The 11214-nt window shown below is 46.5% G+C and overlaps 1 protein-coding gene across 1 annotated transcript; it reads left to right on the top strand.

Moving 5' to 3' along the window:
* The first annotated feature begins 704 nt into the window (after window positions 1-704).
* Window positions 705-11153, top strand: pitrm1 (pitrilysin metallopeptidase 1). The gene is made up of 27 exons (XM_046408883.1): window positions 705-924; window positions 1392-1497; window positions 2627-2733; window positions 2896-3047; window positions 3302-3416; window positions 3639-3735; window positions 3935-4095; window positions 4253-4379; window positions 4599-4687; window positions 4909-5037; window positions 5267-5380; window positions 5655-5751; window positions 6025-6159; window positions 6417-6555; window positions 6740-6856; window positions 6950-7079; window positions 7332-7452; window positions 7555-7631; window positions 7792-7957; window positions 8597-8697; window positions 8795-8915; window positions 9003-9053; window positions 9418-9530; window positions 9727-9849; window positions 10377-10522; window positions 10637-10739; window positions 10860-11153. The coding sequence occupies exons 1-27, from the start codon at window positions 878-880 to the stop codon at window positions 10951-10953; spliced, it is 3078 nt and encodes a 1025-aa protein (XP_046264839.1). The 5' UTR covers window positions 705-877; the 3' UTR covers window positions 10954-11153.
* Window positions 11154-11214: the final 61 nt, after the last annotated feature.

Genomic DNA, 11214 nt, shown 5'->3' with positions numbered 1-11214 from the left:
GCAGACCATTTGTTCATTTTTTTTCATTTTTACACCCACAGTAAATTACATTTAAATGTCATGGTAAATGTAAAAGTTGCCAAGCCAGATGAGAGTTCTGCAAATGTTATGAATTATAAGTTTGAAATAAATGTGGAGGGCTGGCTACACTTTTCACATAACAAAGGTGCATAATAATATGTGTTCCGCACTTTTCTCCTGCTTTAGCACACCAAGGTGTAACTTTCAGAAAAAAAGAAAAGAAGAAGAACCGAACTACTCCTGTGACTCGCTTACTACACGTGATCTTACAGCGACACCTGCCGGAAAAGAGGCTGAATTACATCGCAAGGAAATAACGGACGGTTTCAAATGAAATAACGTTAGATTTTAAGTTGCGACACAGACAACGTCTGGTATGGGCTAACACATAGGCTAACATGTGTGAAGTTTACGTTACAGTATTATTGCCCTTCAAAAGATCCCCGTACCAGTCATGGTTTGGTAACCTTAGTGATGTGACGCATAACCAATCATATTTACTCTTCAATCCCCACTCCACCAACCGACATCAAGCATGTTTCTATGTGGAAGTTCAGCTTGTGAGTGTTAAAAATTGCTCAGCGTATGCCTGTAGAGTCTCATGGCGGATGGATCGGCATAACTGAGCAAAAAATGGCGGTCAGATCTGCGATCTGCGCAGGTGCGGCGGATATTTTTATGTGCGCAACTGCTGTGACATGATGACTGTAGTACACACGGCATGAGAGGACACGGACCGGGGATGCTCACCGAAATAATGTGGAATTACTGACAAAATCTGACTGCAGTTGTGTGACGTCGTAGCTGGACATACAAGGAGTAGACATACGTCAATAACTTAGCAGCTGACAAAACCATGTTTCGGCAAACGAAGACAGTCCTCCAGAAACTTCGATATGTAACGTAAGTTAGCTAGCGGCACAGAAAGTTAGCGTGAACACACCTGGAAAGGTGCTAATCAGTTAAATGCTCTTTCTGTGTGGTGTTGACTTCGTAGTGTCACGACAACAGTCACTGTTTGCTTGTGACAAAGTGACCAGATATGAATATATTACAGATTAAAGCTCCGACTTGTCGAAATGTGACGGCTGATGCAACCAAACGTTAGTGGAATCAGAGCAAAGTAAAGGAGAAAATACGTTTTGAGCCGTTACATGAGCCCTCATTGTCTGGCCCGTTTGAAATTTAGCAGTGTTTAGTCGGGCGTTTAGCTTGGACCTGTTTATGATCTCACACATTTCACATGCATCATTTCTAACTCACAGACTGATGCTGATGATTTTTATGATGGAGCCAGATGTGCCCCAAAGGGGGAATTGTGTGGGCCAGTACACGAGATACTCAACACTATGACATATTGTCTCTACCAGATTGAATGGACGGCAGCGTACGTGGAGGCCGAACAGCACCTCAGCGAGAGAGAGAGCCGTTCACTACCAGCCAGGACAGAACATCCACGGCTTTACAGTCAGAGAGGTGGGAGCAGTGGGACTCTGTCATGGGAAGATGTGACTCTTTTCCTTTTACTGTAGCTGATGTCGGTGAAAATATGATTTTTTTTCTTTTGTTATTAAAGTTTTTATTTATTCATCCACACATAAACAAACAATCAAACTGGAAAACTAACACTGACACCAATAACAGACAGTATATCCAGCATACCACCACATATACAAAGGCCTCCTGTACATCAACATTTCCCTTTCTTTCCAAGACCACCAGGATACACGTTCATCAGCACCATGTCTGCAGTTTTTCCCTATGCCCTGCCCACAAAAAAATACGTTCCCAGGCCATCTTAAAATGTTCCTCTTCGTTGTTAATTCTAACCAACATGCATTCATATGATGCAGCTTCTGACATCATTTCCATCCATTTTTTAACACCTGGGGCAACTATACTCCATACTCGTTCATATTTAGATATGTTTGGCATTTCTGTTTGCTGCCCTAACAAGCACAGTCTCGGTGATACAGGTACCGCCACACCCAACCATATACTCACATGTTCCAGTACTTTCTCCCAAAACGGGTACACTAGCTTACATCCCCAAATCACATGCAGAAATGTCCCTGTTTCACTCTGACATTTCCAACAAAAATTATTTCTTATTAAGCCCATTCTATGTAGTTTTGAAGGTGTAAAATCAAATCTATGAATTATCTTGTACTGAGTAAATTTCCCCTTCGCCTCTCTCATGTGTTGCTCTGTATTTGATAAAACATTTAACCAGTCCTCCTCACTCAGATCACATCCTAAGTGTTTCTGCCAGGTGGTCCTCAGGTTTTTACACATATTTTCTCGTAGACCATTAAATGTCTTGTAGAATATGGCCGCTCTGTGAAATATGATCTTTTTAAAACTCCGTCAAGGTTGGAAAACGCACTCAGACCAGCCTCGTTTATAGCTTATAGATAAGGTTATGCACACTGAAGAGGTCTGAGTGTAGGAGTGTGGGCCCACGCTCTCCAGTTTTGTTTTCTTTTACGTCACTTGATGAGTTCACTTATCTTTTTGTGCCAACATTGCCCCGAGGGTTGATCCAGCGGCTGAGACTGTATCCCGACGCTGCTTTCGTTTTAGCTGCCAGTTCTGTGTTCCTCAGGTCGTAGCGGTTCCTGACTTGTTTCTCACAGCAGTGAAGTTGACCCACGATAAAACTGGAGCTCAGTACCTCCATGCAGCCAGAGATGACTCCAATAACCTCTTCAGGTTGGTTTCAGTGTGTTTCAGCAGCGCTGGTTTGTAGTCATATCTGACTCTGCATTGGTTGAAATGTGTTCACTCATACAACACCAGCGTCTTCAGTTCTCCGGCCAAGTCACAGCATGTCGACCAGTCAGACGCCTCTTATGCTTGTCTCTCGTCTTTCAGTGTCCAGTTCAGGACGACCCCCATGGACAGCACAGGCGTCCCACACATCCTGGAGCACACGGTGCTGTGTGGATCTCAGAAGTATCCCTGCAGAGATCCTTTCTTCAAGATGCTCAACAGATCCCTGTCCACCTTCATGAACGCTTTCACAGGTACAGAGCACCACGTCGCTGTGGTGGACAAGCAAGAGTGTATGGATTCACATGTTTATATTTCAGCCAGTATGTCTGGAGTTCTTAAATTTATTGTAGTGGGTTATTTGTTGAAAATGAGACTGTGGTCATGTGCACCAGTATACTACATGCTTAAGTAATTAAATAAAAAAAAACCCTGCTGTCCATATTTCTTAAACAGCTGATGATCTCTCTGATGTGGTCTGTGTGTGTGTTTGCTTCCTCGTGAACAGCCAGTGATTACACCATGTATCCGTTCTCAACCCAAAACGGGAAGGACTTCCAGAATCTTTTGTCCGTTTATCTGGACGCAGTTTTCTTCCCTTGTTTACGAGAGCAGGATTTCAGGTGAGTTTTTGACTACTGCTACACAGAAGAAGAAAGTAACCAATTGTAAGTTCTGGACTCTGTGAGTTCGGGTTCTGCATCCTAACAGTCAGACTCTCACTGCTCTGTCCAGGAGGCTAAAACCGACCCAAGAATTTGCAAGGCAGCTGTGACTTGGCAGCTCCTCAACATGCTGATAAAACCATACCCATAACACTGATTCTGTATGTCTTTATCTTCCAGGCAGGAGGGCTGGAGGCTGGAGAACGAAGACCCCGCAGATCCCAGCACCCCTCTGGTGTTTAAAGGAGTCGTGTTCAATGAAATGAAGGGGGCTTTTGTGAGTCCTTCCCGCTCGCTGACTTTGAGATTACACATGCACAGCAGTGATCTGTTTTATTCAGTGTGTGGAATTTCAGTCATCGTGACAATTCTAAATTCAGCAGAAAAGTTTCATCGTACGATTACGTGCTTTTACCAAGTCAGCAGTGGCAGATGTCATAATTTCTGAGTGTGTTTGCTCGTGTGAATTCTTACAGTCGGAAAACGAGCGCTTGTACGCCCAGCACCTGCAGAACAAGCTGTATCCAGACCACACCTACTCCGTGGTGTCCGGAGGAGAGCCTCTGGCCATCCCCGACCTGACCTGGGAGCAGCTCAGGCAGTTCCACGCCACACATTACCACCCCAGCAACGCCAGGTAGAGGACACACACACACACCCACACCCACACCCATACACACACACATACACACTGCTGGCAGCTTAGCCGGTTGCTTCCCTTTTAACACATTTCCCCAACAGAAACTTGTATGATTCAGACACACCCCTGAGGATGTCTTCCATACGCTCTTCAGGTTCTTCACGTATGGAGATTTGCCTCTGGAGCAGCACCTGAAGCAGATTGAAGAGGAAGCTCTGTCCAAGTTTGAATGCATCAACCCGAACACAGAAGTTCCCTCTCAGCCGCGCTGGAGCCGCCCTGTGAGTTCAGATCACGTTCATAGTTCAGAAGTATTACTCTAACACCTCAGGGTGAAACATATGACGTTACATCTTACATTTGAGTCTGGCTTCAGGCCTGATGCACAGTTCACTTTGAACTACTGAAACTAAACTGCATATTATTTGTAGTTTTATTAGTTTCATTTTTGGAAAGGAAAATGCATTGAACAGTCGGTCTGATCTCATTGGTTCCCCCAGAGAGAGGACCATGTGACCTGCAGCCCGGACCCTCTGGCTCCAGATCCAGCCAGGCAGAACACGCTGTGTGTGAGCTACCTGCTGGGAGAGTAAGATCACATCATCTCGAGTTCTCTCTAACTCGCCGCTGTGTTTGTCAGAAACGTTCGTATCTTAACTCATTTTGAGGTGGGACAGCATTTAGAAGATGCAGCCACGCGTACTGTGTCTGCTGTTTCCGGTGGTGTCTGCAGTCACATTCACAGTTTGTCCTCAACACAACAGCACGTCTTGAAAAGTGAAGCTTTAATCTCTTTTTCTTGTTCTGCAGCATCACTGACACATTTGAAGGATTCACTCTCAGCCTGCTGTCGTCTCTCATGGTCTCCGGGCCCAACTCTGCCTTCTACAAATCTCTCATCGAACCCAAGATCGGATCCGACTTCTCCTGTGTGGTCGGGTGTGTACGTGGCTCCTGGTCAAGAGCGGCAGACCTGCATCACACTGAGCTGAAATTAGTTACAGTTTGATTGGACTTTTGGTTAGAAAGTGAGCTGACTGACTGATTGCAAACACTATGGAGTTCACATGTGGCTTAAAACAAACCATCTCACGCATTTGATGGTTAATGTTACGCTGTGACATTCGGGTATTTGTTGAGAGTGTGATGAAAATGTCCTGTCGTTCAGATACGATGGCAGCACCAAAGAGGCGTCGTTCAGCATCGGACTGCAGGGGATGGCTGAGGAGGACACCGAGCGGGTGAAACAAATCATCAGCCAAACCGTCGATGACATTATAGAGTGAGTGTCAGTGCTAGATGTGCTCAGAGCCGCCTTGGGATGCGAGGATGATGCTTAAAATCTGATGATCGTGTCATTTATTTGACAAATCTGCTCTTGAATTACGAGCTTGTTCTGAAAATGTGAACATGAAATGTGTGATCAAATGGTTGAAAGTGTTCATCACCCATCTCGTCTCTGTTCACTCCGTGTCATTTAAGTTAGCAGGAAGCGTTAACAGTTTTCACAGCATGTGAGATCAGTTTTAGTCATTTCTCCTTTTCATCGTTCACAGGAGTGGCTTTGAGGAGGAAAGAATCGAGGCTCTCCTCCATAAGATTGAGATCCAGATGAAACACCAGACCACCAACTTCGGCCTTTCTCTGGCCTCGGTGAGTTCACTGCTGTTCATCTGCAGCCTTCATTTTGTTTCCACAACCACAAGGACAATAAAGCTCATGTTAGCACTGCTGAGGATGTTAGTTTGTGTTCTCTGTGCATGAAATGTTGTGTTTCTGTTTCTGCTGTTTTCCCTTCAGGCCAAGAGTGTAAACATGTCTGTACTTATCATCCTGGGGGGCCCATCTTGTGCACAGAGAAGTTTACTGGCTGATTTCCCGCTGTTGAATGTGTCCTCTTGACAATCTCTGTGTGTGTGTTTCCAGTACATAGCATCAGCGTGGAACCACGATGGCGACCCTGTGGGGCTGCTGCAGATCAACGAAAGTGTTTCACAGTTCAGACAAGCCTTGAAAGAAAACCCTCGCTTCCTCCAGGACAAAGTCAAGCAGTACTTTAAGGTGAGTTCAGCAGGTACTGTTTTAAAGATGTGTCTCACATATAGTCAGAGGTGGCCAGAGAGGGAAAATTTGTTAATCTGGTGGGGGATTATGTCCCTGCAGCTGCGCCTCTGACCCCCAGTTTCCTGGTGTCAGCAGGGAAATTATGGACGATTTGTGCCTTATTTTGTTCAACTCAGGGTACTTGGTGTCACCTGCGACTTTGCCTAATTTGTGCTTTTCTGTGCCTCTTAAACCCCTGACAACCGGCCCCGCAGGAGAACACACACAGACTGACCCTGTCCATGAGTCCGGACGAGGCCTACGTGGAGAATCAGGCCCGGGCTGAGGAGGAGAAGCTTCAGCAAAAGGTCCTGGATCTGTCTGAAGGTGACAGAAAGGAAATCTATGAGAAAGGTACACCATGATGTCACTGCTTCGTGTGGGCAGACTTAAAGTCTTTAAGTCAGAAATGAACACCCCTCAGGTTCAGTCAGGTTGATGATTTCACCCTGTGAGTGTGTGACTGAAGCCGGATGTAACGTAAGGCACGTCAGACCACAGCTACACGTCACAGTGTTGTGTTTTCCTCTTTGGGAAGGTCTGGAGCTGCTGGCCGCTCAGACTAAAACCCAGGATGCCTCCTGTTTGCCTGCACTCAAAGTGTCCGACATCGAGCCCACGATAGCCTTCACTCCTGTTCACGTCGGCACTGCAGGTGCGGCGCACTCTTCACTATGTCGCAGTTTATTTCACATTTGCACGGTAACCGCAGTGTGGCATCTGAAGAGCTTTGCTGTCATCCCCACAGGAGGTGTTCCAGTTCAGTTCTGCGAGCAGCCCACCAACGGTTTGGTTTACTTCAGAGCCATGTGCAGCCTCAACACCCTGCCAGAGGACCTCAGGCTTTACGTCCCGCTCTTCTGCAGTGTCATTACCAAGTGAGTGAATCTGTCACAGTGGATCTAATTAATTAATCAGTCAGTCAGAGGCAGGTCTTTACTTCCTTTAATAAATCTGTCTGAAGTAGGCCTGAGTGGGTGTTCATGGTGTTCTTATTTCTGTTTCCAAACTCAGAGAAAGATCGGTAAACTAGCGCACGACCTCCTCTCGCTCCTCGCCGTTCACCGAGCTCCACCATCTTCTGAGAATGAATGAATAAAGACTGGATGTGTTTCTTTTTGTTTGACCAGGATGGGCTGTGGAGCTCTGGACTACAGGCAGCAGGCCCAGCAGATGGAGCTGAGGACGGGGGGCATGTCTGTCTCCCCCCAGGTCATCCCCGACTCCACCCATCTGGACATGTACGAGCAGGTCAGCGCCAGCTCGGTCTGCCTGAAACAACACGCTGAGGTTTCATGAAGTGAAAAGGAGCAGCTCAGTGTAGCAGCAAACTGCCTGTGCTCTCTGTTTCAGGGGGTCCTCCTGTCCTCCTCCTGCCTGGAGAGGAACCTCCCTCACATGTTTCAGCTGTGGAGCGACATATTCAACAGGTGTGTCCTCCCACACGCACACACACCTGCTTCTACACGTTCACTCAGTTTCTGCAAAGAGAAAAACTGCGTCCGATGTCGGCCTGCCGCTCGTGGCTGCGGACGATGCGGCTGCCAGCGACAAACTGTGCCATTAAAATAAGCAAATGTTTTCTTGCAGCCCCCACTTTGATGCGGAGGAGCGCCTCAGGGTGCTGGTGATGATGTCAGCACAGGAGCTGGCCAACGGGATCTCGTACTCTGGTCATGCGTACGCGATAACCCGAGCGGGCCGCCACCTGACTCCAGCAGGAGACCTCCAGGAGACGTTTGGTGGGATGGATCAGGTGCTGGACGGTACACAGTATCTGTGGTGGTTCACGCTGCACTTTTAACTTCTGACTGTGTTTTCACTCAGTGTGATAACACAAACAGAAGAGCCGCCTTTTGAAGAATGTGTTAATGCAGCATTCCTTCATCCAAAAACGCCGCGTGACGGTCAAGAATCAGCTGGTTTGTTGGCGTGTAGGAGTGAAAACATTACATCAGCTGGACTTTCATTTGATTCTTTTAGTCTGAGTACATTTACATTATTTCAGATAAAATCCTACGCAGTGAAACCGTAGTGTCCAGCTGTAGGTGTAACACACTGGACATGATTACTCGTTTGTCGATGCTCTGATGTGTCAGTGCTGGAGGCTTTACGTTCTCAAGGTGAACCGATTAGATTTTGGTGAAACACGTTTTTAGCTGTAACTCCAGAATTCATGCACTAATTATGACAGCGTTTCACACAGATTACAAACAGAATAAAATGGCGAAGTGATGACCTTTTCTATCCAGAACGTCAAAGGTCACCTTCACTGTGACATCATGATGTTTCCTGTCCATCGTTCAGCAGCAGAACTCAGGGACAGATGGGCAGACTGGGACCAGAGGCTTCCAGACACGAGTGAGACATCTGTTTTGTGTTGTTTGTACATCAGGTGAAGTTCATGAAGAGGATAGCTGAGATGTCGGACCTGAGCCAAGTCATCCGAACTCTGCCCAGGATCAAGAAACACCTTCTGAACCCTGACAACATGAGGTGGGTTCATATTAACCGCAGCTGAGCGAAATGTTCAGACAGGCTGCTGCCGCAGTTTGGCAGGATGCTGTACGTGTGACGTGTTTGTGTGTCTTAGGTGTGCAGTGAACACAACTCCACAGAAAATGTCTGACACAGCAGCACAGTTGGAGAGTTTCATGAAAGAGATCACTGAAAACAGAAGAGAACGCAGAGCCGTCAGAGCCGCTGTCGTCGAGGTAACACTTCATCAGGCAGACTGGGCCAGTTAACCCGCCTGAGTGTTCTCTTGCTCTCTTTGATATGTTTTTATTCTGTCATTAAAGAGGCCACTGGACCCCCTGGATGAGTCCGGACCGACTAGGAAGCTCATCTCTGTAAGTGTTGGCTGCTGCTCTTTTAATGTTTGTTTGTTTGAGCTTTTTCAACATTTCTGCTTTTATTTATCTTGTTTGTGAGCCGAACATTTTTGGGTTTTAGGAAAATGAAAGTGAAGAAAAACTTTGGAGAGAACTTTGGAGTGAAGAGGCCATTTTTCTGTTTTTATTTTCTGTGCAAGAGAAAGCAACGCTATTTTGATTAACATCCTTAAAATATTAGGACTACCAGCCTGCTAATCAGAAATATTTTGTTTTAAAACATTCTGCACACTGTACCTTTAACTCCTCTACATGTCAACGTTGTGTTGTTTTTTGTTAGAAGACCTGTCCACGTCCGATGATTTTGTTTTTCACCTTTCAGGAGCCGAATTTCCATCCGTGTCAGATGAAAACTTTCTTCCAGATGCCGTTTCCTGTCAACTTTATTGGCGAGAGTATTCGCACGGTGCCGTTCACTCACGACGACTACGCCAGGTACACGATGCTGACGTGACGCTCGCTGATCAACGGATCAATCGCTTAGTGTCTGCTCGAGTTCTTCACACACTCATCCTGCCACCAAACACTCATCAGTCTGGTTCTCTTCCTTTGCTTCTGGTTCTCTTACAAACTCCGTCCACGTCCTCAGTCTGGTACCAGTTTGTCCATTTTTATCTTCTCTCTTGGGCAGTTTGTGCGTCCTGGCGAGGTTGATGTCGGCGAAATTTCTTCATGGAGAGATCCGGGAGAAGGGAGGAGCCTACGGGGGCGGGGCCAGGATGGGAGGAGGTCTTTTCTCCTTCTACTCCTACAGGTGAGCAGCAGGTGACCATGCAGGTCACGGTGTTGGGGGAACATTGCGTGCATGGAAGTGGAACTGAAATGACAAACGGATGCCATGGCCTTTGTTGATTTAATATTTCATATCCATGAGCCTTTTCTAATCAGGATTCAGGATCCTTTTCCTTCAGAGAACTTGTAAAATCTGAAGTTGAAAAAGGGCTTGTGTCGGCTTCAGTGTGCAAACAATATGGAATATTTGTACTTTCTTTAATTCGATTTTTCTTACAGGAGAAGTTAAAGGTTAAAGCTGCAAACCCTCACTGATTACATTTATTAAATCCACCTCAGTTTGAGGCGTCTGGTGGGTTAAAAACCTCAGAAAATGTCCCTCATTGGTCGTGTGAAGTGAACTTGGGTCGGTTAGAACCAAAATGTTAAGCCTGAAAATGAGATGAGAAAAATAACAGATGAATGCATAACGGAAATGCAGCCCTGATATATTTGATGAAAGCAGCGACGGTAAGAATTTCATGGCGTTCTTCCTCATCTGTCTCTCAGGGACCCGAACTCGGTGCAGACCTTGTCGGCGTTTCGTAAAGGTGTGGACTGGGCGAAGTCGGGACAGTTCACCCAGCAGGACATCGATGAAGCCAAGCTGTCCGTCTTCTCGTCTGTCGACTCGCCTGTGGCCCCCGCCGACAAAGGTGAGACGCTCCCACCGTGAACGAAGCGACGCATCCTGACAGCAGCCAATCCCGCCTCACGGGCAGCATCACATGTTAACGACCTGCTTTGTGCTCCACATGTTGGTGTTGCAGGGATGAGTCGCTTCCTCAGCGGAGTCACAGACCAGATGAAACAGAACCACAGAGAACGACTCTTCGCCGTCAGTCACAGAAGCCTGGTGGAAGCGGCCGAAAGGTAAACTGTTCACCTGACTTTAGAACAGCGTGGAAGCAGGAAGCGAACTTTTCTGTGTGTGGTGGTGAAAAGATATTTTTGTAAATGAAATCTAAAGCTCTTGGTCTGCTTTTCCTGCAGATACCTCGGTGTCGGTCAGAGGACGTGTGGCGTCGCCATCCTGGGCCCAGAGAACGAGACCATCAAAAAAGATCCCTCATGGATTGTAAAATAATCCAATCAGTGGGTATTTAACATTTCAAATCTAAGTGAAACATTGAAGCTGAAGCACACAACACCGGGAGCAGGACTGTGGCCCGATCAGTTTCTTCTGGTCCCAGTCTGATTCTTCAGATTAATCCTCTTCTTGCTGTGTATCCCGTTATGTACATATTTATAAAAATGTGACAATTACACGATCATGTTGAGATACAACACCCGAGTCAGCTCTTTATTTAGTGATTATTTTGTGGTCGTTAAACGTTAAAGCTCATCC

The sequence above is a fragment of the Scatophagus argus genome, chromosome 13 (genome assembly GCF_020382885.2).
Source record: "Scatophagus argus isolate fScaArg1 chromosome 13, fScaArg1.pri, whole genome shotgun sequence".
In the NCBI taxonomy this organism is placed as follows: domain Eukaryota; kingdom Metazoa; phylum Chordata; class Actinopteri; family Scatophagidae; genus Scatophagus; species Scatophagus argus.
Note: the sequence above shows the minus strand (reverse complement) of the source record. Positions and strands in the feature narration are given on the sequence as shown.

Excerpts from the sequence above, each read along its gene's own strand:
- pitrm1 (XM_046408883.1), top strand. The coding sequence starts at position 878 with ATGTTTCGGCAAACGAAGACAGTCCTCCAGAAACTTCGATATGTAAC. Across the intron at positions 3,417-3,638 it reads TTACGAGAGCAGGATTTCAG|GCAGGAGGGCTGGAGGCTGG; the intron begins GTGAGTTTTTGA and ends TTTATCTTCCAG. Across the intron at positions 5,752-6,024 it reads TCGGCCTTTCTCTGGCCTCG|TACATAGCATCAGCGTGGAA; the intron begins GTGAGTTCACTG and ends GTGTGTTTCCAG.